This window comes from Hemiscyllium ocellatum, chromosome 24 (assembly GCF_020745735.1).
Source record: "Hemiscyllium ocellatum isolate sHemOce1 chromosome 24, sHemOce1.pat.X.cur, whole genome shotgun sequence".
NCBI lineage: Eukaryota > Metazoa > Chordata > Chondrichthyes > Orectolobiformes > Hemiscylliidae > Hemiscyllium > Hemiscyllium ocellatum.
This window is the reverse complement of record NC_083424.1, coordinates 15323690-15351206: the sequence shown is the minus strand read 5'-3', so window position 1 is coordinate 15351206 and position 27517 is coordinate 15323690. Positions and strand designations below refer to the sequence as shown.

The following is a 27517-nucleotide window of genomic DNA, read 5'->3' as shown; positions in this document are numbered from 1 at the left end:
CCTTAAAAAGGACAGTTTATAATAGTTTCATGATCAATATTACTGCAACTAGCTTTCAATTATTAATTGAACTTAAATTCCACCAACTGCCATGCTGGGATTTGAACCGGTGACTCAGAACATTATCCTAGACCTTAGGATTATCAGTCCACTGATATAACCACTTCCTTATTGGTATTCTAAGTCTGACATAGAGAGATTAAAACAAAAATAGACTTCTTTAATGAACACCATCTGACTGAAGACATTTAGAGAAGTTAGAACTGTTTTTCTTGAAGAGAAGGTCAATAGGAGATTTGATTGAAGTTTTCAAAATCACCAGAGGTGGACAGGGTAAATAAGAAGATATTGTTCCTGCTCATAAACCATCACAAACGAAAGACAATAAAATTAAAATGATTTGCAAAAATAGTAAAGTGATGAGAGAAGAAACGTTTAACGCAAGTGGATTGGGTTTCTACCACCACCTGAAAGTGTGGTGGAGGCAGGTTCAATTGAGGCAAAGAGGGCATTAGATAATTACTGATATTGAAATAATGTGCAGGTTAATGGTGAAAAGATGCACCAAATCATGATACTCAATTGGAGAAGAGTTGCAGCACCGATGGATCAAATAGCCTTCCTTTGCACCATAATAATTTTGTACAGATAGAACTTGTTAAATGGGTGATTGGAGGAGAAGAACTGATTTCTCACTGCAGAGATTCACAATCACATTAATCCAGAATCTCAGGAGCATGAATTTGAATCCCATCACGGTACATGGTGAAATTTGGATTCAATAAAAGTCTGGAATCAAAAGCTGGCCCAATGAGGCCAGACATGTGGCAAATTAATGCTCTCTATTTTCAAAGTCACACAATACAGCTGTGTAAAAAGTGTAGCTGTAGGTAATTTGTTACCCACTTTCAATTAATCAAGGAAGAATCAAGCATATTGCTGCTCAACAGAATCACATGTCAGACAGACCACAACTTTGTTTTTCAGAATGTAGTTCAATTATTTAGTTTCTACTGACATGGAAGCTAAAGAACTACTTGCTCAATGAAACAAGGGGAGTAGAAAGCTGTTAGTTCCCCTCTCTGTTCCTGTTCTCTCTAGGTGCTTCTAAATGTTGATACATTTTGATTGGTGGGACAGCTTTGTGAAATACTGAAAACAGGAGTCAACTTTTGGAAGGGTGATGGTTTGACTACGCTCTAAATTTTCTGAGGGAATTTGGCATCTTATCTTAGAGGTCAGATCAATTTTCCTTCGTGCGAATCCAACGAAAGCAATGGGACCAGATGCAGTACACTCAGAGCATGCACAGATCAACTGGCAGAGGTCTTCTCAGACATCTTCAACCTCTCCCTGCAGCAGGCCACTGCCCCTGTTTCAAGAGGGCCAGCATCATCCTTGTGCCGAAGAAGGCTCATGCAGAATGTCTCAATGACTGCCGTCAAGTGGCCCTAACTTTGGTGGTCATGAAGTGCTTTGAAAGGTTAGTCATGGTATTAATCAACTCCAGCCTCCTCACTACTCTTGACCCACTCCAATTTGCCTATCAGACAAACTGATCCACATCAGGTGCCTTATCACTTGTCCTTAACTCTTCTCTCGAACATCCTAACACCAAGAACAGCTATGCAAGAATCCTACTCATGGACTGCAGTTCAGCCTTTAACACGATTATCCCCTTGAGACTAATTACTAAACGGAGTGATCTCGGACTAAACCCCATTCTCTGCAAATAGATACTCAGTTTCCTGACCCACAGGCCACAATCAGTGAAGATTGGAGACAATATTTCATCCTCACTAACATTCAATACTGGTGCACCCCCAGGGGTGCATACTCAGCCACCTACTGTATTCAGTGTATACTCAAGACCGTGTCACCAAATACCAGATTAATGCCATTTACAAGTTCGTTGATGACACCACCATAGTCAGTCGAATCTCAGATGGTGACAAAACAGACTACAGACAGGAGATGGAAGACCTGGAAGAATGGTGCACTGAGAACAACCTAGCTCTCAATGCCGGCAAAACCCAAGGAAGTCATTATTGATTTTCAGCAGGATGTTACTCATGCTCTCTAGACATTAACAGCACAGAGGTGAAATGAGCGGAAAGTATCAAGCTTCTGGGAGTGGTCATCTCTTCATGTGGATGCACTGATTACAAAGGCCCAACAATGTCTCTTTTTCCTTAGACATCTGAGAAAATTTGGCATGATGGCGAATACCCTTGCCAACTTTTATAGGTGCGCCATCGAGAGCATTCTGTCTGGATGTATCACCACCTGATATGGCAACTGTACCATTCAAGATCAAAGATGACTATAGAGAATGGAGAACTTGGCCCGGCCAATCACAAAAGGCCAACCTCTCATCTGTAGATTTTGTAGAAACCTCCCATCTACCAGGCCCGCTGTCAAGGAAAGACCGCCAGCATTCTCAAAGATCCATCCCACCCTGGCAATGCTTTATTACAACGTTTACCATGGGGGAGAAGGTACAGAAGCCTGACCACATGCACCAGCTGGTTTCTAAACAGTTTCTACCCTACTCTTGTTAGAATACTGAATGGACTCAAACTCTTAGCCTGTACCTGTGCTTTGGCTTTTGCCACTGTTTACCTGTTGTATATTTATCTATGTGATCAGCCTGTATTGCTCGCAAGACAAAGCTTTTCATTGTGCCTCGGTACACGTGACAGTAAATTTAGATTAGATTAGACTTACTTTTAGATTAGACTTACAGTGTGGAAACAGGCCCTTCGGCCCAACAAGTCCACACCGACCCGCCGAAGCGCAACCCACCCATACCCCTACATTTACCCCTTACCTAACACTACGGGCAATTTAGCTTGGCCAATTCACCTGACCTGCACATCTTTGGACTGTGGGAGGAAACCGGAGCACCCGGAGGAAACCCACGCAGACACGGGGAGAACGTGCAAACTCCACACAGTCAGTCACCTGAGTCGGGAATTGAACCCGGGTCTACAGGTGCTGTGAGGCAGCAGTGCTAACCACTGTGCCACCGTGCCGCCCACAATTAAATTAAATTGAATTTAATTCAATTAAATTCTCGTTGAAGGGCTTGTTTTTTCGTAGCTGGTGTTTGGAGTTATTAAAAGTAAGATAATGAGTGAGTGAATGACAGACTACACTGCATGGATGTCAGTGAGGGTTAAAAATGTGCAATTTTGACAAGCTGGGGCAATGCACCAACATACAAATGTGTTCAGTCTTCAAGTTTATACATCTGTGACTGAAAGGAATAGGGTGCTTTAACATAAAAATCAAGAGATTACAGAAGGTTGGTCATAAGCTAAATGTCCAGATGCTATGTTTACAAATGGCAACTAAGCAAAGCAAAAGTCAACTAATATGTAAAGATTTACAAGTTCTTTTCTTTTCCCAAGCCTGCTAAAATATTAATGAAGTCATAAAAATCTGTAGCATGGAAAAAAAATCCTCAGGTCCATTGTGTCCATGCCAGTTAAAAACAACCATCTAACTATTCCAATTTCATTTTCCAAAACTTTATGTTTTGGCATCTAAGTGCACATCTAAATACTACTTCAATGTTATGAAGATTCCTGCCTCTCCCATGCTTACAGGCAATGAGTTCCAGATTACCACCACCCTCTGGGTGAAAAACAGAAATAGTACAATTTTGTTATTAATTTGTCACCACCATATCAGAGTTTAGGCAGTAGGCTTCTTTTGCAAAACAGGTACGCATTTTACACAACACCTTTGAAGCAGTTTTCCTGCCTTTGGTTACACATGTATCCGTATTAATTGTATAGTTTAAAACTTTAAGTTTCAAAAGATTGTTCATTTTGTTTTATAAAATACTGGGCATATTTTGTACCACGTGGCAAATACAGTTTGCATTGAAATTATATTGGATAGCACTTGTCTATGATATGGTCCTATTTTTACCAAATATTATTAATCCTCACAAACCAAAAGAATATCAGCTGTGGTGTACACTGGAGCACAGTTACATCATGTGAATTGGAATGCTAAAGCTAATGGATTTGTGTTCCATTTACATTTGAGAAAAAAAAAGATTATCTTTTTAAATTTTACCCAAATTCAAAGATCACCAACAGTTTTCTTTTCATGGGGATGTGGGGGCAGATGAAGAAAAATATCTCCTTGCAAGTTAAATATGGTCAAAGCAGCAGGCTGGATCAACTGGGTCTTTCTTAAATATCAGATAACACAATTCTACATTGGTTTATTTCTATACCTTTATATTTGGTCTTCTCATCGTCAGTCAGGTGTTCTGTTCTGCTTCTGGTTACCACATCAACATTGTTCACAGTGAAAACCTAGAAAAATAAATTCAAATATGCTCATTCATTTCACCCCTTATTTTTCTCCTTTATTTCCTGGAAATGGAAATTCACAATATGCAAACCTTACAATATTTCATTGAATGTACAAGACTAAACAGTGACATCAAACAGACCCAACATAAAAGCTAACAACCGCGAATGCTGGAAATCTGATATAAAAATAGAAAAATGCTTTAAACACTCAGCAAATTAATGACTGTGCAGAGAGAAACAAATGTAACGTTTCAGGCTATGACCTTTTAGCAAAACTACTAACAGTCTATTCATTTGTGGAGCACGTACCTTTAGATGAATCTGCCAAAATGTTTATCTAATTCCACTCGGTACTAATTACCTCCCACCCCCTTCTCTTTCCCACACACGAATTTGCAGCTAGAATCTATGAGAGTTTATCTGAATATTGTTAATCTATTTTCATTTTTTCCTCTTTCATTGGTGTCCCAGGACTCCATCATGAAGTGATCATCTCTTAAGAAAGAGGAGATGATTACAAGAAACCGTGGATACCTCCCTCAAGAATTTTCATTCAAGTGGACTGAAATACAAGGAAGAAAGAAAACCAGAAATGTCTTATTTTGCTGTACCTTGGCCTCATATGCTTGAACAACATCAGTCTTGTCTGTCCGCCAGCCCCAGAATCCACATTTGTTCCTATGGGATAAGTAGAGTGTTAACCATATTTTTCACCTTCTCAATACCACATCTCTTCCTCCCGTATATCTTTGGCAAGTACAACTATAAGCAAAACACACCTAGCTTTCAATTAATAAAACAAATTAAGCTCCAGTCTATTTGTTTTTGAAAAGTATTATTTGCAAAATATTCAAAAGAATAAATGTTATCACCACTGTCCAGATGAGACACACCATGCCTACGATCTAGGTTAGGACTTTTAAATAACTTGATTTAACTCCATGTTCTTACCTCATCCACAAAATGTAGAAGAACGACATCAAATCCAGACCCCAAAACAGCCTACTCATTAGTCCCAAGCTCCAAAGATACAGCACCACCAGCTCTTACTTCTCTCTGAATCCTTACTAAATTGGAAACAAATTTTGTCCAATTGTCAATTTCAACTAAGTCAACCTCAGAACTAAACAACCGGAAAAATAAATCACACTACTGATAAATATCAACAAAGCTACTTTAAAGTATGGCCTTGTTTGCTTGAGCCCTACATATATCCACAGATAGGTTAGTCTAGCATGTCAGTGGTCTGTTCAGACTTTTCCTATTTAAAAATTGGAAACTGTTGAGTACAGTAAGCAACAGTTTCAACTTTAAAAATTTTCATACTTAATCTCCAAATGACAAGTTAAAAGAGGTCACTCTTTTCAATAAACTATCATTGTAGAATGTTTGATGTTTAGTTTCAAATGACAAAAAAAAAAATGACCATTCACTTTCTAATTGTCCTAGTAAATCAGAATTACAGCAGGTTGGAATGTCTTTTTGGAAAATGAAAAAAGACAAGTACAAGTACAATTTCTCAAAAAGAAACCAACTATGTGTTTTAGCTAAGCTTGATGCTGTTTAGCCTTTCCTTAATTGTCTTACTACCCCATCCAAAAATAGTGTTTCAAACAAGCGAATTGCTTCAACACCTAAAAGAATGATTCAGATTCTCAAAATGAAGATTGCAACATGATTTCTAAGAATGAGCGTTTCTGTAACCCATTTTCCACAGCCATTCTTAATCAAAGTTAAAAATCACACAACACCAGGTTATAATCCAACAGGTTTAATTGGAAGCTCACTAGCTTTTGGAGCATCGCTCCTTCATCAGGTGGTAGTGGAGGGCTCAATCCTAACACACAGAATTTATAGCAAAGATTTACAGTGTGATGCAACTCAAATTATACATGGACATTCAATGGGAAGCACTAGCTTTCGGAGGGCTGCTCCTTCATCAGGTGGTCGTGGAGAATAAGATTGTAAGACACAGAATTTACAGCAAAAGTTTACAGTGTGATGTATTTGAAATTATATATTGAAAAAGACCTGGATTGTTTAAGTCTCTCATCTTTTAGAATGACCATGTTGGTTTCAGTTCTTTCATATGTAAATTGCGAAACTTCTTTTAAAAGTTCACTTGAGAATGTAACTTTTAACAATTGGTGTCACGTTGGCCCAGATAATTTTTTTTTTAGATTACTAAACAGTGTGGAAACAGGCCCTTCGGCCCAACAAGTCCACACCGACCCGCCGAAGCGCAACCCACCCATACCCTTACATTTACCCCTTATCTAACACTACGGACAATTTAGCATGGCCAATTCACCTGACCCGCACATCTTTGGACTGTGGGAGGAAACCGGAGCACCCGGAGGAAACCCACGCAGACACGGGGAGAACGTGCAAACTCCACACAGTCAGTCGCCTGAGTCAGGAATTGAACCCGGGTCTCAGGGGCTGTGAGGCAACAGTGCTAACCACTGTGCCACCATGCCGCCCACGGTGCGTATGTATTGGAGGTGCTAGCTTCCCTGTGTGAGACTGTCTGTGCCACAATGGTCAGACTGATTCTAATCTAAAAAACAGATTTACAGAAACTTACATGGATTCATGCAGTTTTTGAGCAAAGTAATTCTGCAAGTACAAATTCACCCCACAAACTTATGTGTGTGGGGGGTGAGTTATGAGTGTCTGTGAGAGTGTGTGTATATGCGTGAGTGCAAAAGTGTGTGTATGTGAGAGTGCAAAGGGGCATAAAAATGTGTGCACGTGTGTGTGAGAGATACATATACAGTGCAATGGGGTCACCTGTAGTGTGACATGACTCAAGCTCCCGGTTGAGGCCATCTCCAATGTACCATGCCTTAAGGCATCCTTGCCTGCAGCGTATGAAATAGACAACGTTGGCTGAGTTGCATGGGTACCTGCCACGTACATGGTGGGAGGTGACCCCATGCGTAATGGTTGTATTATTAATGCACGTGGGGTCACCTCCCACCATGTACGTGGCAGGTACCCATGCGACTCAGCCAACGTTGTCTATTTCATACGCTGCAGGTAAGGATGCCTTATGGCATGGTATATTGGTGATTCCAAGCAGAGGCTACAGCAACAGATGAATGGTCATCGCAGAATAATCAACAGACAGGAATGTTTCCTCCCAGTCAGAGAACACTTCAGCAGTCTGGGACATTCGACCTCGGACCTTCGAGTGACTGTCCTCCTCCAAGGCAGACTTCTGGACAGGCAACAACGAAAAGTGGCCGAGCAGAGGCTGATAGCCAAGTTCGGTACCCATGGGGATGGCCTCAACTGGGACCTTGGATTTATGTCACACTACAGGTGACCCCTTTGCAACACCCACACACACACTCTCTCTCTCTCATGCAAACCCTCTTTCATACACCCACACACACCCTCTCACAGACTTTATACCTCTCTGCACTCACACATATATACACACACACACACTCTCTCACAGGCACTCATAACACACCCCCCACACACACTCATACACAAGTTTGTAGGATGCATTTGTACTTGCATATTACATTTTACTTTGCTCAAAAATTGCATGAATCCATGTAAGATTCTGTAAATCTGTTTTTTAGATCAGAATCAGTCTGACCATTGTGACACAGACAGCCTCATACAGGGAAGCTAACCCTTCAATACATTATCTGGGCCAACATGACACCAATTGTTAAAAGTTATATTCTCAAGTGAACTTAAAAAAAAATTTGAAAGAACTGAAACCAACATGGTCATTCTAAAAGATGAGACTTAACAATCCAGGTCTTTTTCAATATATAATTTCAGTTACATCACACTGTAAACTTTTGCTATAAATTCTGTGTCTTACAATCTTATTCTCCACAACCACCTGATGAAGAAGCAGCGCTCTGAAAGCTAGTGCTTCCAAATAAACCTGTTGGACTATAACTTGGCATTGTGTGATTTTTAAACTTTGTACGCCCCAGTCCAACATCGGCATCTCCAAATCTTAATCAATTCAGCACTTGTGTGTGACAAATCAGATACTTGGTTAATATCACAGATTACAATTGTGGACTTTGAGAGAGAATGAGACACAAAAGATGTATGAGAAAGTGGGGTGAAGAGCAGGAAATTGGAGAGGGCACAAGGGCGAATGAATGAGAACAACTGAACCAAACCAATGAATGAGCAAGAAAGAAAGAACTCAGTGAGTACATCTGTTGATCTTTATGGACACTGCCTGCAGAATCTAGAACGTTCTTGGTCACAACCTAGAAAACAGATCTAATTCAGACCTCACGACTCAATGTGAAATAGTTCAAATATTCCAATTTGCTACCATAAAGGAAATAAGGTATAAGAGCAGAATTATGCCATTCAAGACACTGCATTTGCTTTGTCATTGAATCATGGTTGAGATATTTCTCAATCCCATTCTCTTGCATTGTCCCAGCAACCTTTGATCCCTTTATGAATCAGGAACGAACACAGTATGTTGTGGTTCTGTTCACCGAGCTGGGAATTTGTATTGAAGACATTTCGTCCCCTGTCTAGGTGATATCCTCAGTGCTTGGGAGCCTCCTGTGAAGCGCTTCTGTGATGTTTCCTCCAGCATTTATAGTGGTTTGTCTCTGCCACTTCCGGTTGTCAGTTCCAACTATCCGCTGCAGTGGCCGGTATATTGGGTCCAGGTCGATCTGTTCGTTGATAGAATCTGTGGATAAGTGCCATGCCTCTAGGAATTCCCTGGCTGTTCTCTATTTGGCTTGTCTTATAATAGTAGTGTTGTCCCAGTCGAACTGATGTTGCTTGTCATCTGCGTGTGTGGCTACTAAGGATAACTGGTCATGTCGTTTCGTGGCTAGTTGGTTCGTGGATGCAGATTGTTAGCTGTCTTCCTGTTTGTTCTATGAGGTGTTTTGTGCAGTTCTTGCATGGGATTTTGTACACTACGTTGGTTTTGCTATTACTGGGTATCGGGTCCTTTGTCCTGGTGAGTTGTTGTCTAAGAGTAGCTGTTCGTTTGTGTGCTGTTTTGAGTCTTAGTGGTCGTAGTAGTCTGTTCGACTGGGACAACACTACTATTATAGGACAAGCCAAACAGAGAACAGCCAGGGAATTCCTAGAGGCATGGCACTCCTCCACAGATTCTATCAACAAACACATCGACCTGGACCCGATACACCAGCTACTGCAACGGACAGCTGGAACTGACAACCGGAAGCGGCAGAGACAAACCATTATAAATGCTGGAGGAAACATGACAGAAGCACTTCACAGGAGGCCCCCAAGCACGGATGATGTCACCTAGACAGGGGACGAAACGTCTGCAACACAAATTCCCAGCTCGGCGAACAGATCCACAACGACGAGCACCCGAGCTACAAAACTTCTCACAAACTTTGAATACTTACAGTATCTCGGTTTTAAATACACTCAACAACTTTGTCTCCACAGCCTTCTGTGGGGAATGGGTTCCAAAGATTAACTACCCTGACTGAAGAAATTCCTGCTCATCTCAGCTCTCAAAAGGTCATTCCTTCACTGAGGCTGTATGTTTGGGTCCTAGTCTCTCCTATTAATGGAAACCTTATCTCCACATCCACCCTATCCAAACCTCTTAGTATTCTGTAAGTTTCAATGAGATACCCTCTCACCCTTCTAAAGTCATTAAAGTACAGACCCAGAGCCGTCAACTACTCCTGATATGACAAGGCCTTAATTCCTGGCATCATTCTTTTAATTTATTTCAAATTATTTAAAAAGACTGATCATTCATTCATCTGCCCTAAAAATCTCAATTCCAAAAAAATCATTTTGCAAAGAGATTACCTCGCCACAGAAGGTCCATGCAAACTTATTGAAACAAGGAATAACAAGAGAAATTTTCATTTTAAGTCTTTTCAGTCAAATATAGACATTCATGGAAGAGTATTTCCTTAAAACAAAGGGGGACAGAGGTGAATGAAACGTCTTAAGCAACCATCTCCATAACAACATTATGAAACTACAAAAGATCGTACTATTTGTTATTACACATTAACCAAAATGTGACAATTCTCCACATTTTTTGCACTTCAATGTGTCAAATGTATTTAAAGAAAACAGCAGTCTCTTCACGCTGCTTTCATTTGAAAAGGAATTAAAAGTTTAGAAGTAACTCTATTTCTGCAAGCTTCTTGCACCAGAAGATAACTTAATTCTTAATCGATCTCCAAATTTCATCTGCCAAGGTTTGGGTGACACTTGTAATGCCACATTTATCCCTAGTGGCAATTAAGGCTTTGTTCCAGAAAACCTATCTTGACCATTGATCACCTTTAAGAACAGAATAGACTGTCCATTACATTCGGGGTTCATAACTAGGAGTCTGCGAGAGTTTTGACTATATTCATAACAAATCAGTATCATTTGAGAATAAATTCTTTCCATTCAGCAAGCAGGCTTTCCAAAAAAATGAAGTAAAATTGATCACTACCAAATATAAATGGTACACAAATCATTACTAATAATACTACCTCAAAATAGCCTTTATTAAAATAAAAAACTAACTAGTGGTCTGTAGCAGCGGTTTACAGGACTGAGCATGGTATGGGTGGCTGATGAAACTTTGTCTGCTGCTGGAAACTTGCAATTTCTAGTCAAGAGTCCTGCAGCATCACAAAATAACAAGTATGTACAGCATGAATATTGACCTTAATCACATTGAAACGTGAACTTGGAGCTTAGATGCACACCACACATGATGATTTCAGATTTTTCAGTCACATCAGTTGCCTGACTATGAATTTGATGCCTAGTTTTACAAAGTGACTGAAGCCACTATTTTAAAAAATGGTCAATTATTAAAACAAATTACAAATCAAATGAAATTGGCTACACATCACAAAATGCAAGGTCAGCTCATTTTGTCATCATTCACGTCAGGTGTTATTCAGTATTTCTTACATCAGAACAGAGGTTTACAGGTAGGGTATAAAGCATTCGCAAAAACATAGTTCACACAGGTAGGTGACCACTCTTGACATATCTACACTCAATTGTCAACAAAACCTCAAACATATGGCACTCCTTGACTCAGACAGTATTTGTTTTCTTCTATGTCACAGCCTACACTAATGGCCAGCTAATTACTTCTCAGTTTGTCTCATTCTTTCTTCTACTTGGTCAATCCTGGATATGACTGAAATCTAATAATTTTATCTCAATTATTATAATTGTGCATGAAGTCCTGAGGGAAGGGTAAAGGCTGTTTTATCATCTAGAGCAAAACGTCCAAATTACACGGAGTCTTTTGTAGCCCATCAATCTGTCAACAAAACACATCTGACCAACCAGATTCCTCCTGACTTTCATTTAATAGTTGCATCAGACTGTACACTGAACTTCAGAGACGCCTATTATTGTTAGTATTACCTCTCAAAGGATATATTTTTTGTATCAAGGCATGTAGAAACGATAGGGGATGTAAGACGATTTGCAACCTGGTCCTTTGTTGGTCTTACGGAGGATAAAGCGAGGCCTTGTTGTTCTTGTGAGAGTGTAAAATGTTCTCGGTCTACAACCTGGTTATCGTGGTCTACCTCTATAAATTCTGCTGAGTCAGCTGTCAAAAAGAAAAATCATGGCAACCTTAGTGGTATTGAGAAACTTAATAAAACATTATTATAAATTAAAAATGATTTATATTATTTGATGAAAAATATTTAGCTGTTTAATACCAATGGGTTGAGTTCAAATTTCTTTTCTAAGAACTTGATTCACTTGTTCCTAATTCACATTAAGAATATAGCTTCACAAGGGCTGACCTCCTGGATGAAAGATCATTTTTAATCATATGAATTCAAATGTTGGGATTTGGACTTTTTAGTAATGAGAGTCACCTTAGGTAAACTTGAACTGGCCTTGTAAATACCATCTTAGACATGTTTCCCAGCTGGCATAATGTTACAACAATCAGAGGAGAGGTCCTGTCTGACCATTCCCCTTTCTCCCTTCCTAACCTTTCATCACTGAGGAGAGAAGCCAATCATAACATGACTAGAGCCACCCTAGCTAATATCAGGATGGAACCAGAGACTTATCACTGACTTGCAGGAGGCAATGCATTTATTTGCTAAGCCAGGAGAGGCTATCTCACAATGTTTTAACAGAGAAAAGGAGCCTCTTCGGCCCTTCAAGCCTGATCTGCCATTCAATATGACCTTGGCTGATCATCTGACTCAGAATCCTGTTCTATTTCTCCCCCATATCCTTTGGCCCCTTTAGCCCTAAGAACTATATTGATCTCCTTCTTGAAAACATTCAATGTTTTGGCCTCAACCATACTCTATGGCAGAGAGGACCCCAGCGTCTGGATTACCTGGTCATCAAAAAGATTTTCCCTGTATTTACTGGTCCAGTCTGGTCAGAATTTTATAGGTTTCTATGATATACCCCTCATTCTTCTAGACTCCAATTCAGTCTCTCTCCATATGTCAGTCCTGCCATCCCAGGATTCAGTTTACTAAATTATCATTGCATTCCTTACATAGCTCCATCAACCTTCCTTAATGGACCTAATTGCCTTTCCTAGTCCCTATACATTGTCCCATAACTTTGTAAACCAGACAATTCATCAACTGATTAAACAATGTGGGTACCTCAGTGGGGTGGATGTGTGGTGGATGGAAGAGGAAATAATTTAAAAACTTAGAGCTACCTACTCAAGATCAAAAACTAAAATACTCATTGTTGTGGTTCTGTTCGCCGAGCTGGGAGTTTGTGTTGCAAACGTTTCGACCCTTTCTAGGTGACATCCTCAGTGCTTGGGATCCTCCTGTGAAGTGCTTCTATGGTGTTTCCTCCGGCATTTATAGTGGCTTGTCTCTGCTGCTTCCGGTTGTCAGTTCTTGCTGGCCACTGCAGCAGACAGCAAGAACTGACAACTGGAAGCGGCAGAGACAAGCCACTATAAATGCCAGAGGAAACACCACAGAAGCGCTTCACAGGAGGCTCCCAAGCACTGAGGATGTCACGTAGAAAGGGTCGAAACATTTGCAACACAAACTCCCAGCTCGGCGAACAGAACCACAACAACGAGCACCCGAGCTACAAATCTTCTCCCAAATTTTGAACTAAAATACTCACCCATCCCCTTAAATATGTAGCTACGATGTCCCCTTTCCCACTTCATGTTCTCAAAGTTCAGTAAGGTTGTGTCCACTCGCAGGTTGGCACCACTCTTCCACACACGGTACACATCACTTGGGCACATCTTTGACACCAGGGGAACTGAAAGGTGAGAAGAATGGAGGAAATATGCAGAGGTGAGAAGATCATTTTAAAAAACTGTTTATGAGACAAAAGGAAAAACTATTTTCTTCTTGTACTTTTAGAAACTTTAGCTACCATGAATTGTTATAGAAAATTGACATTTAATTTGGTGCCTCTCCCTTTACATATAGTCACAATTCACAAGTTTAAGTCAATTCTGTGACACCAGTTTAAATTAACAAATTTTGAAAGGCTTTGATGGCTGTTTTCAAGGTTAGAAGCTTCAGACTTAAAGCAATTCACATAATTAAATGTATGATTGACAATGACAGTGGCTCTTTTTAAAGAGAGTTGTTATTTAAATCCAATTAGTCCTCATAATAATGTTAGGGTAATTATATTGACTCTTTCAAAGCAGAAGGAATTCAAATATGCTCAAGCGCAGAAGGACACTTGAAACCAATACAATGCTGGTGTAACTCAGATGGTCTAGCAGCATCTGTGGACAGAGAAACAGAGTTACTGTTCAGAACATTTCTGAAGAAAATTCATGCCACACTTGAAATTGTAACTTTGTTTCTCCCCCACTGATTATGCCAAACCTGTTGAGTTTCTCCAGCATTCTCTGTTTGTTCAGATTTCTAGCATCTGCAGTATTTCACCTTATGATGATCCTGACAATTTTAATTAATGAGAGGAGCAGCACAAACTGATGCCTGCTCAAATAAATGAGAAATATATTGGTACTGGATCCAAGCAAATTTCCTCAGTGTTAATCCTTTCTCATGTTTGCAGGATACGGTTTCAAATCATACGGTTCTCCCCCTCGTGTGGTTTCATTGTTGACTATGTTCAGTACATTGGGATGTTTCACAATGATAAAGACACTACATTACAGGTAAATGCAAGCTGTCACTGCATTGTAGTGACAACAGAGCATGTGGTAAAGTGATACATCAAAACCTCAATCTCAATCGGACATCTGACAGAAGTGTAATGTAGTAGTGAAGGAGACTGACAATTTGAATCAATTTAGGCTGATGACACAGATTTTGACTGTAGCTACTTCTTAAATATTGGGACTACAACTACTAAATCAAAAGTGATACTTTCACATACAGCAAACCTTACTGTAGATAAGGTTTCTAGCACATCTCTTTGCATCCAATACAAGTAAGTTTAAGTAAGTTGCCTGCCTACTTTCTTGGTTGACTGAATTCATATGGTGGCAGGGAATGTGAAAAGCAAAAGGCACTTTTAGAAATACAGAATATTTTATAGTTTGGAAACTCCACACGTAGGTGGGTACATGCTCACAATGCCCACATTAAACTCAAACTCAGAAATGTCATTATCATGGCAAGAAAACAGGTATCATCCTACATTTTTAAAAAAAGGTGAGAATCATTTCAAATAGTTCATTTATTTAAACATGTTACTAAGGCAGCATTAGTTGGGAGCAAATGAACATTAAAAATAAGAAATCTGCATTAGATTCACTGTCAATTTGGGCAAACCAATAATTAGCTAATGTAAAAACTAAAGAACACTTACTCCAGCTGGTAAACTCCCACTTCATTTCCACGTAGAAATCAGAAGTCTGTTAAAAAATATTGTAAAATTAATGGTAATTAGGCAGATAAAGTCTTAAGGACTGTGAAGAGTTTTAAAATAGAAAACGAAAGTTGTATCCTCAGCTAATAGTGAATTCAACACCTGATAGGCTTATACCAGTTAATACAAGTTGCACTTTACTGTAGTATACATCAGATTAAAAAATAAATCTTTTATTTAAATAATAACTGCTAGTGGTCATCAAAAAAACTAAGTAAGAGGCATGACTGAGTCAAAAGAATACCAAAGTTAATCTAGCAAGACTGACCCTTTACCCTATCCGCAGTTATTAAGTAGTATAGATTTAAGATTTTTTTTGGGAGAGAAACATTATTGCTTGGAAATTAACTGCCTTGTCATCAAATATTCCTAGGTTAATTAGAGCATGGGGTACATGTAAAGTAGGGCTTCCTAAAATGGGGAACTGGGACCTCGAGTGGGATCATGAACTGCAATTTAGGTGTTGCGAGCTCCAAGGTAGCAATGGCTCCCACACAGCTATGAAAGAACTCGAACAGGTGTGCTCCTTCTCTGACAGATAGGCCCCCATGCTCACAGCACCCACCTCTCAATTTTCACTGAATGGTCAAGACAATTTTAAAGCCTCTAACTGGGGTCACATTGGAAAAGAAAATTCAGGAAGTACTGACATAAGGAAGTTTTACTGTAGTGGTGGTATCACTTGATTCATAATCCAAAATGTGGTTCTGAGGCCATGGGTTTGAATTCCAACATAGCAATAAAAATCAGTCATTAAAGTATAAAGCTAGCCTATTAACGACCATATAACCACTGCTGACTGTCATAAAAACTCCATCTGGTTCACTAAAACCCATTAGGAAAGAAAATCTGCTATTCTTATCTGATCTGGCCTATGTGCGACTCCAGGCTGACAGCAATGTAGCTGACTCTTAACTGCCCTCTGAACAAATAGGGATAGGGAATAAAGACTGTTCTAGCTAGTGATGCTGCATCCAAGAACAAACAAAAAAAGAAGCTTCCTCCATAAAAACTTAATAATGCCCGAGATTGGTCACAAGTATCTTACACTATTGTACAATATTTTCATTTTCCCTATCCGGCTACACCTAATCATTTCCTCTAGATTATTCCAACCAATTTTGCTTAGTCTCACCTACTATTAAGATTGATGAGATTAAGCACATAAGGCGGCACGATGGCACAGTGGTTAGCACTGCAGCCTCACAGCGCCAGGGACCTGGGTTCAATTTCCTCCGGGTGCCCCGGTTTCCTCCCACAGTCCAAAGATGTGCGGGTCAGGTGAATTGGCCATGCTAAATTGCCCGTAGTGTTAGGTTAGGGGTATGGGTGGGTTGCGCTTCGGCAGGTCGGTGTGGACTTGTTGGGCCGAAGGGCCTGTTTCCACACTGTAAGTAATCTAATCTAATCTAATCTAATCTAAAAAGGCTTAATGGTCTCCATAATGTAAATGTTAATAACTTAGTGTTTTCAAATTGCAGTCATTTTTACTATATTCAGTCAAGAGGCGTGGGCATCACTGAATTTACTGCAACATTTACTGCACATTCGTGGTTATATTTTTGCAAAGTGGTGAGCCACCATCTTGGATAACTGCAGACCATGTGATGTGGTTACATCCACAGTGCTGTTCAGTGGGTAGTTTCAGTTTCTATTCCAACGACTATGAAAGAATGGTGACATATTTCCAAGTCAAGATGGTGTGTTATTCCCATGTGTCTGATTCTTTGCCCTCTAGCTGGTAGAAGCTGCAGCTTTGGGAGGCAATACCAAAGAAGCTTAGTGAGTGATATCTTTCAAGACCAATCACTCTAAAAATGGACTCTGAGTTTTCAGACAGTGGTACAGAAACGCAAAAGGGTAATCCCAGGATACAGTACTTTGGATTACTGTGTGAAATGCAGATGAGTCAATTTACTGGAACAGGAAGTGATCAAGAGGAGACATAATGCATATGTTTAAGATTACAAAGATTGGTTGGAAACTAGTCACGGTTGTCTCTGATAGAGAGTTACAATTAATTTATCGTGCAACTTCTCCTATAACAAACTGTAGTTGAACCAGACACATCAGCAAAGTCCCCAAACACTGCAGGACGAGTAGATCTCAGCAGCTGACTCCAAAATTACCTTTAGTGTCCTTGTATCAGGAAGAGACAGAGAAGAAATAATGTCTTCCCCGACACTGGTTCCTGACCACAATGCAATAATCCTTGCTTGAAAAAGGTGTGAATATCAAGAGAACATAAGAATTTAACTATATTGCCCTCAACATAGAACAGTACAGCATAGAACAGGTCCTTCAGCCCATGATGTTGTGCTGACCATTGATCCTCATGTAAGGTAAATCTAATGTACGAACCCTCAAATTTCTGTGACCATATGCATGTCCAGCAGTTTTTTGCCCTAAACATCGATTTCACTGCACTTTGGATGCTGTCCGAACTGCTGTGCTCTTCCAGCACCACTAATCCAGTCTCTTAAATATCCCCATGACCTCGCTTCCACAACTGCTGCTTGCAAAGCATTCCATGCTCTTACAACTCTCTGCATAAAGAACCCGCCTCTGACATCCCCTCTATACTTTCCACCAAACAGCTTAAAACTATGACCCCTCGTGTTACAATTTCTGCCCTGGGAAAACGTTTCTGGCTATCAACTCTATCTATGCCTCTCATTATCTTGTACACCTCAATTAGATCCCCTCCATTCCTTCTTTTTTCCAATGAAAAAGGTTCAACCTCAGTCAACCTCTCTTCGTAAGAAAAGCCCTCTATTCCAGGCAGCATCCTGGTAAACCTCCTCTGAACCCTCTCCAAAGCATCCATATCTTTCTTATAATAGGGCGACCAGAACTGACCACAATATTCCAAGTGCGGTCTAACCAAAGTTTTATAGGGCTGCAACAAGATCTCACTGCTCTTAAACTCAATCCCCCTGTTAATGAAAGCCAAAACACCACATGCTTCCTTAACAACCCTGTCCACCTGAGTGGAAAAAGTGAGGACTGCAAATGCTGGAGATCAGAGCTGAAAATGTGTTGCTGGAAAAGCACAGCAGGTCAGGCAGCATCCAAGGAACAGGAGAATCGACATTTCGGGCATAAGCCCTTCTTTCCTGAAGAAGGGCTTATGCCCGAAACTTCGATTCTCCTGTTCCCTGGATGCTGCCTGACCTGCTGCATTTTTCCAGCAACACATTTTCAGCTCTGTCCACCTGGGTGGCAATTTTAAGGGATCTATGTACCTGCACACCAAGATCCTGCTGTTTCTCCACACTGCCAAGAATCCTGTCTTTAATCCTGTACTCAACTTTCAAGTTCGACCTTCCAAAATGCATCACTTTGCATTTATCCAGGTTGAACTCCATCTGCCACCTCTCAGCCCATCTTTGCATCCTGTCAATGTCATGCTGCAGCCTACAACAGTCCTCTGTACTGTCAACGACACCTCCAACCTTTGTGTCGTCTGCAAACTTGCTAATCTATCCTTCAATCTCCTCATCCAAGTCATTAATAAAAATTACAAAGAGTAGAGGCCCAAGAACAGAGCCCAGTGGAACACCATTCACCACTGACTTCCAGGCAGAATATTTTCCTTCCACTACCACTCGCTGTCTTCCGTCGACCAGCCAATTCTGTATCCAGACAACTAAATTTCCCTGTATCGCATTCCTCCTGACCTTCTGAACAAGCTTACCATGGGGAACCTTATCAAATGCCTTACTGTAGTCCACATACACCACATCCACCTCTTGACCTCATCAACTTCTCTAGTAACATCTGAACAGCTAACTGACGCAGAAGCCTGGCTATTGCAAACAGAATGATTACTTGAGCCAGTTTCTAGAGGGCTGTTGTTGCTTGTGACACATACCAAAGCTAGAAATGGTGACTTCAGGCTAGCAGGGAAAAGCAGGCTGGTGAAAACATTGGCAAATGTAAGGATGATGGAAGTGAATAAATAGTTTCTTAATTTGGGGAATAAATTGGCACTCTGATCACTAATGTTACATTTCTTGATTTTGTCAATAGGAGTGCCAGATTTCCTGTTTGAGACAGCAAGAAGAAACAGGTTTGAATCATGCTAAAATGGACAAGCTTGGGAGAATGAAGTCATGCATACTTGGACAAGACGACAAATTCGGATCAGATTTAGGTTCCAAATTTAATTCTAAATACAGTCATATTTCAAACTATATACCTTTCTCAAATAGTCTTTATTGTATCTGAAAGTGTATTTTTTTTTGCTAAAACTTGGATGCAAGAACAGTTGTTACCTTTTGTATCTTGCTGAGTAGTTCTGGAACACCATTCAACTGTGAGTTTATCCGATTGTAATCTCGATACTGAAGAATTTTTTCCAACAGCTCAGGATCTCCTGTGCTGACTGCCTCTTGGAGAACTGAATAGAATAAAGTGTTAATTAGTAGTTGAGAATTTGATTACAAGATCCACTAACACAACATTGAAGAGAAACAGTAATGTGAGGGCTGTGATGGTGAAGTCCTTACCACCAGGCCAGGAGACCTGGATTCAAGATTCATTTGCTCCAGAACTGTATAATAACATCTCTGAAAGGGTTGATTACAACAAAGACCAATACAGCTCACTAACAGATCCTTCAACCCTCAAGGCCCTTCAACATACACAGCCACATTTTGCCCTTCCATACTAAAATGGTCTTTACTTAAAAGGATCCGTATCCCTATACTTGATTACTATTCATGTATTTGTCCAGGTGCTTACTGAATACTGCTATTGTGTCTGCTTTCACCATCTCCTCTGGAAATGCGTTCCAGGCACTCATCACCCTGAGTGTGAAAAAAATTACCTCGCACATTTTCTTAAACTTTTCCCCCTCGCATCTTGAACATGTGTCGCCTAGTAACTGACCCTTCCACCCTGGGAAAAGCCTCATACTTTCCACTCTATCCACGCCATTCACAATCTTATAAAACTTCTATTAGGTCACCCTTCAACCTTCTGCATTCTAATGAAAATAAACCCAGTCTAGCCAACCCTTCTTCATAGCTAAAATCCCCCATTTCCAGGCAACATTCTGGTAAATGTTTTCTGTACCATCTTCAAAGCATCCACACACTTCTGGTAGGTTAGAAAACATCAACACAGAAACTGTTACAATTAAAGATGTCAAAATAACTTAAATGTCATTGAATCGTAAAACACTCCAGCATTCTTTACTAACAAAGTGTGACACCAAGCCACTAAGTAGTATTCTGTCTGATGACCAAAATCTTTGTGAAAGAGAAGGGCACAACCACTGATGGTGGAGTGATTTAAATCAGGAATGTGCAAAGTATCAAAATTATTGGGGTTGGAGGGCTGGATAAACTTCCAGAAACAAAGGAGAGGTGGGGACAGCCTAAGAGCAGTGTGACATTTTTTTCAAATCTCCCTCACAGCTGGCCAGTTCCAAATTAGTTTATCACAATTGAGGCAGCAGTTGACATGCTGCAAATTGCACCTATAGATTTTTGAATAGAATCAAATGTTCTTGGCCAAACAGATTTGGACTCATCCCAATTCAGTGGAAATGAGAAGACAGCTGACTAATTCACAATACCAGTTTTACACCCGAGCATCCTTTCTTCAGTCCTCAAAAGGTTTTTTAAAGGGGAGACTTCTTCAATCTACACCCTGCTGTCCTCTCATCCTCCAAATTATGCCAAATTAGCCTAATACATCAGATGCTAGACCAAATTCTACTTGCTCTTCACCTCAACCTAAAATGTACAAATCCCTAATGTTTTTGCATTCCCTAGCACTGCAGCTTTCTCCAGCCCTCCATTTCCTTTGGGTCTTCTGATGATGTCAAAATTTAATTCCTTTAATTCCTCTCCTGCCAGGAGAATCATATGTTACCTCAGCCTTTCCTTAAATCTCCCACTGCACTTTTAGTATTCTTAAAACTCAGCTTTTCTACCATAATAGCTCTGTTAACATTCCCATCATGCATTTGAATCTGCTCCATGGCCCCTTTGATTGATTCTATTTTACTCCCTCATCTCCAAATCATCTACCTTGAGGATCATATAAAATGTTATACTTCACATTGTGGAGTGTGAAACAGTTAATATTTCAAGATGGAACTGAAGTGGCTGGAAAATAATGCTTTCTAAGCTGTTGAGAAAGAGAGAGGCGGAGCCAGTGCAACAGATGTTGTGAGTGACCAGAGTGAAAGGCAAAAGAATGTTAATGTCAGAAGTAGAAGGATATAGATGAAAAACAGATATCAATATCAGAAAAGAAGCCAACTCAGCCCGTAAAGAAAGACAATCCTCAAGGAGATTAAAGTAGACAACAGTGTTACTGGTCTAAAGTTGATGAACTCAATATGCAGTCATGAAGGCTGGAAAGTGTCCAAGTGGAAAATAAGGTGCTGTCCCTTCAGCTTGTGGTGGGCTTCACTGAAATAATACAGCAAGCCTAGGATAGAAATATTAGCATGACAGAAAGATGATGTATTGAAATAGCAAGCAATGAAAGTCAGGGTCATTCTAATGGACAGAGTGGAGGCATTCTACAAAGTGTTCTCTCAGTCTGTGTCCAGTCTAGCCATAGTAGAGGAGACTGGAATGCTGACAAGGGAGGGGAGAGATAAATATGTTTAATGGTGGTATTCGGCTGGAGATGGTAGAATGGTGAAGGATGATCCTTCGAATGCAGAGTCTGGGTCAGGGTGTGCGTGTGTGTGGATGGAAAGTGAGACAAGAGGGTTCTATCATATTATGGGAGGATGAGATGTGGTGAACGCAAAAGTACGGAATATGGGTCAGACAAAATTAATGCCCTGTCAACCACAGTACAGAGGAGAGAGATGAAATGAGACAAAAATGCAGAAAATGAAATGGAATCTTTGTAGTAAGTAGATTGAGGAAGTGTAGTCAAGATAAGAGAGAATTGGTGGATTTGTCAAGGAGACTGGGGGCAGTCCACCCCAGAAATAGAAACAGCGAAGTCAAGGAAGAGTCAGACGGACCAGGTGAAGGTGAATGAATGATGAATGTTGAAAGCATAATTGGTAATTGCAGGTGACAGAAGGAAGCAAAACCAATTTTATCATTAATTTGCCACTGAAAAAGTTGAGGAAAGGGACCCTGAGTAGGACTGAAACAAGAAGTGTTCCATATATCACACAAAATGACAAGCAAACCTGGGACCCATAGCCACTACGTTTACTTTGAAAAAGTGAACAATTTCTCCTTTAACTCTTCTCAAAGTGACAAGCTCAGTCAGATGAAGGAGGGTGGTTATAAATAAAGACTCTTCAGGATCTGTAGTAAGAAGGACCCTGATCTTCCAGTTACTTGCCACTTCAAAACACCATTTTGCTATCACGCTAACATTTCTTTGTAAAGCCTGTTGCAGTATACAAGTGAAGCCCAGCACAAGCTGGAGGAACAGCACCTCATTTCCCTCTTAAGCACTTTATAAGCCTTCAGAACTCAACCGTGAGTACAACTTGATTATAATTACACTTCCAACCACTTCTAATGTCTTGTTTGCATGGGTTTGCTTTTAGCAAAGCTGACTTTTTTTCTGCTAATAACATTTACCATTAATGCTTACTCTTCCTTGGTCTAACCTCTACTACCACGAGCACTTCCTTTGTCTGTTGCAGTGGACACCCTCGCTATCAGTCTCACTTTCTCCTCATCTCCACATGAACAGCACAAAGATCAATATTTTCCAGTTGCCTTCAGTTCTGAAGAAGAATCATATTTGGCTCAAAACATCACCACTTCTCTCTCCACTGATGCTGTTAGATCAGACCTTCTGCAGTTCTCCAACAATTTCTCTTTTTATTTCAGATCTGCAGTACTTTATTTTTAAAATAAGGTTTACTAAGACAAGTTGATCAGGTTAATTTTCTTCCAGATTTGCAGTAATGCGATATTTTACTTTTATACTAGAATAAACCTACATTTTGCTCAAGAAATTGTTCCTCTTCTTGGGATGTGTTGTTTACTGCTGTACTGCCACTTGACCACACGTTAGTAGGATGTGGGGTAACATGTTCAGTTCCTCACAAGACAAGCTTCAGCTCTGCCTGTCATGTCAGCGGCTAAGCACTTCCTCTCAGTTTTGGAGACAATAAATAAGGTTGACAAATGCAGGGCATCCCCAATAAGCAGCAAGGGTTGAATTATATAATACAAATTCCCTGACTAATCTTAACTCTTTGTCTCATTTCTCTTTTTTGGGAAAACAGATACCACCCTCCTCTGAAACTCTTCTCACCTAACCAACACTTATTTCTTCTGTGCTCTGTACAAAATTGTTACTAAGCACTCCTGACCTGTCCATCCTTTGGCATTCTCCTTGTCGACAGAGGCATTGTTTCGAAGCAGTATGTTGACACATTCCAAGTGTCCTAGCGAGACAGCGAGATGCAATGGCGTCCGACCCCGTGGATCAACTGCTTCAATATCATGCTGTAAGGCCAAACTGATAATTATCTGATATCATGAAGTACAGAAAATTGATTTTCAAAACACTCAATATGCATTACAATGTGGTGATGATCCACAGACCAGGGAAGTTTGAGGTACGATGCCTGGTCTTGAGTTAACAGGCAATAGTACCTTAAGTATCAGAGGCATGAATAGAACTTATTGTCCCCAAGCTAGAAGAGTTTAAAAAATAATAATTAGAGTCCTAATGCCTGATCAGTCTCCTGTTCAAACAAAAAAAATGCACCCTAACACTGGTTGAGGATTTGATCAAGTTCAGTTACAAATTTCTTCACTCGCGTACTCCAGCTTAGGTTTGCATGTGATGTAGGCTTACTTTTGACAATGACCTTGAAGAAATAAAGTAGTAAGCAAAGAGGAGGAAATTGAAAAAGTGCTGACTGTGTTCAAAGTTGAAAAAAAGTTACCAGATGGTAGACATGGTTAGCAGAATGGTTTGCACTGCTGCCTCACAGCGCCAGGGACCTGGGTTCAATTCTAGCCTTGGGCAACTGTGTGGAGTTTGCACCTTCTCAGTGTTTGTGCGGGTTTTTAACCAGGCGCTCCAGTTTCTTCCCACAGTCCAAAGATTTGCAGGTTAGGTGGATTGGCCATGGGAGATGTAGGAATAGGGTGGTATGCTCTTCAGAGAGTTGGTGTGGACTGGGTGGACCAAATGGTCTGCTTCCAAGCTGTATGATATCCCAAACTTCTGAAGGATGAAAATATCAGTGGCTCTAGCCCCATTCCTAAAATTCATCTTGGATATGGGAGTGGATGGCTACAAATTTTACAGCCATGCTGAAAAGGAAATGGAATAAACTTACAAAAATATTTCCCACTATTACAGTTAGAAGCAATCATCTGTGACAATATAACTTGGCAGTTAGAGAAGAATGGAAGAAAATGGAAATTGGAATCAATTTACTGAAATCAAATTGTTTCTGTCAAATTTCGTGGGTTACTTAATGCAATAATAGAGAAGGTAGATAAGGATAGTGAGTGTTGGAGTGGGTGAAGAGAATTGTTGGTTGAGGCAGCAGTTTCCACAGTCAGAATCATAGCCTTCATACTCATGGCAACAAGATAATGACATGCCTTAATGAAATCTTCGTGGGAAAGAGAAACCTTGTTACTTAGTGGAGAAGGGAAAGTCTGATCCCACTGTATAGGCTTTTTAAATAATTGCCATTACATTTACTACAAATGGCTGTAGATAGTAAAGAGAAGCCCCTATCCTGTCAGCAGGGGGATTGAAGGACAAATAGCATAAACATCAAGGACCAAATGACATATAATGAATGGTGTAAAAGGATAAACGTTTGAAATGAATGAGATAGCATTGTAATGGGGCATCTGTACACCATTACTCTTTATCGTAGCCTCGGGAAAATAAACAATCACAGCTTTATAAAGGTAACAAACAGCATCCACTCAGTATGGTGCAGCTGGCAAATGTCTGTGGAGGGGCATAACAGTCAGAGGGGAGTTGGCAAGCGCTGTTGTCAATGTTGCATACAATCATTGTAATATGTAATGTATAAATATCCTGTACATCATCTGAGGGTGGGTGGGGGCGTTTTTGAACCGTCTCCGGTTACCTCTTCCAGGCTATTTGATAAGAAACTCCGAATAAAGATCTATTTGTACTGCTGAAAATGAGACTCAAGACTCTTCTTTAAAATTCCTCTCCAACAATTGGTTCTGCAAGCAGGGTACTACATAGGTTCATGACTGACTATGTGGGTCTTAATTAGATGAATATATTTAACATTACCACCCTTTACAAATGTCGTAGTCAGTCCCAGCTATGAGTTGCGGTATTTAAAGAACTAAGGAAGAGAAGGGACATGTACCATGTGAGGTGGACAATTGATAGACTCTAGTTCACCTCAGAGAGATGGTAAAGTGCCCCACAGTTGAACAGGGAGAGGACAGTGACCGCACTTCACCCCAGGAACAGTAAAGAGCACCACAGTTGAACAGGGAAAGTGAAATCTGCACTGGGGATAGGAAAGAGCCCCAAAACAGGACCTTTAGACAGAAAGCATAAAAGGGATTACAAGGTAGAACATTGGAGTGTGCACAGGGAACTAAGGAAGAAGGGAAGAAACCTTACATCACCTTAAAACTGGTTAACAAGTCAGGAGCAGGGTCTTAGCAAAATGTTCAAGAAGGAGAATCGAGAAGAGGAAAACCAAGGAACATGTTCTGTAACACATTGGCTGGAGAGCAAGCTACTGCTTCCACCACTTTACAATACCAAAACATTCTGTACCAATGGCCTGTTTTCGAATATCGGTGATTGTCATAGTTGTTTATTTTCTTTATCTACCCAACTAATGTATCACAGTAGTAATAGTTTAATTGGCTTTAAGTTTGGGAAGCTGTGAGAAGCAGCAATTTTTAAAATCAAGGGTATCATGTATTTGAAAATGCTACTTGTAGGTAGTTTAATGGATAAGTTAGGGCACAAATTTAATATATCTGACAATTGAATCAAAGCGGAGATAAAGTTTTTCTTAAATGCACCAAATTGTTCTAATCCATGGCACACTGCTTGAAAGGATGGTAGTCATGATTTGGAGATGCTGGTGTTGGACTGGGGTATACAAAGTCAAAAATCACACAACATCAGGTTATAGTCCAATAGGTTTATTTGGAAGCACTAGCTTTCAGAGCGCTGCTTCTTCATCAGGTGATTGTGGAGTATAAGATTGTAAGACAAAGAATTTAGAGCAAATTTACCTGGGTCAACATGACACCAATTATTAACGTTCACTTGAGAATGTAAATTTTATGTCCTGTGATATCCACATGAAAGAACTAAAACCAACATGTTCATTCTAAAAGATGAGAGACTTGACAAACAATCCAGGTCTTTTTCAATATATAATTTCAGTTACATCACACTGTAAACTTTTGCTATAAATTCTGTGCCCTACGATCTTATACTCCACAAACACCTGATGAAAGAGCAGCGCTCTGGAAGTTAGTGTTTCCAATTAAATGTGTTGGACAAAATCTGGTGTGGTGCAATTTTTAAACTTTGAAAGGATGGTGGAAGAGATTCAAAAGTAACTTTCCAAAAGGAATTGAAGGGGGAAAAAAAACATTGCAGGGATATTGAGGAGATCCAAGGTAGTAAACATTGAAAGCTCTTTCAAGAACTTAGTGCAGAGTGATGGTGAAAACAGCCTCCACCCATGCAATATGATTCTATACTAAGCTAAGGGCATAAGTAGTCAGTACCTTCTGATAAAAATGATGAAAATGGTGAAGCCAAAATGCATATTTTCCTTCAGTACCTTCACCACAAATTTGGACCTATTCCTCATTGCTCGAAACATTGAAATGGTCAAAGAAAGTAACAATGGATAAAATAATGGATAGTAACAATGGGCTAAGGAAAGTAACAATGGAAAATAATCATGCAAATACAGATTTGACACTTAAAATCTTGACATTTTTCTCCAAATAAAGGAACTACACATTGCCAAAATTAGAAGAAAATGCAAGTAGAGTAAAAGGTAATGTTTATGTATTTGTATATTTGCATAACAAAAAGCTATATTAAAAATATAGAAGTACTAATTGCATACATTAAAAAGATAAATTATATTTGCAAACTCTGCCATATGTTTCAATAATAAACAGATGTCACATTGTAGAACTAATTATAAATATATGCCAGTCCTCAGTGAAGGAAACATGACTTTTGTGACTGTTCTTTCTTCCCACTGCACTCTGACCATTGTAAATATAAATAAAACATCAAAATGATAAAGATTTATTTAGTGACAAGATAGGGAAACATAAAATGAGTAAAGATAATTTGAACTATCATGTTCGCACTTC

At 39.9% G+C, this 27517-nt stretch overlaps 1 protein-coding gene across 1 annotated transcript in view; it reads right to left on the bottom strand.

Moving 5' to 3' along the window:
• Positions 1 to 27517, bottom strand: part of ankrd13a (ankyrin repeat domain 13A) — a 54519-nt gene that overhangs the window by 25811 nt on the left and 1191 nt on the right. The window contains exons 2-8 of the mRNA XM_060843507.1: positions 23506 to 23641; positions 19463 to 19587; positions 15126 to 15171; positions 13446 to 13589; positions 11733 to 11922; positions 4946 to 5012; positions 4253 to 4334 (exon numbers count right to left, since the gene is read on the bottom strand). Coding sequence (XP_060699490.1) covers positions 4253 to 4334; positions 4946 to 5012; positions 11733 to 11922; positions 13446 to 13589; positions 15126 to 15171; positions 19463 to 19587; positions 23506 to 23641 — 790 coding nt within the window. The remainder of the gene's footprint in view (positions 1 to 4252; positions 4335 to 4945; positions 5013 to 11732; positions 11923 to 13445; positions 13590 to 15125; positions 15172 to 19462; positions 19588 to 23505; positions 23642 to 27517) is intronic.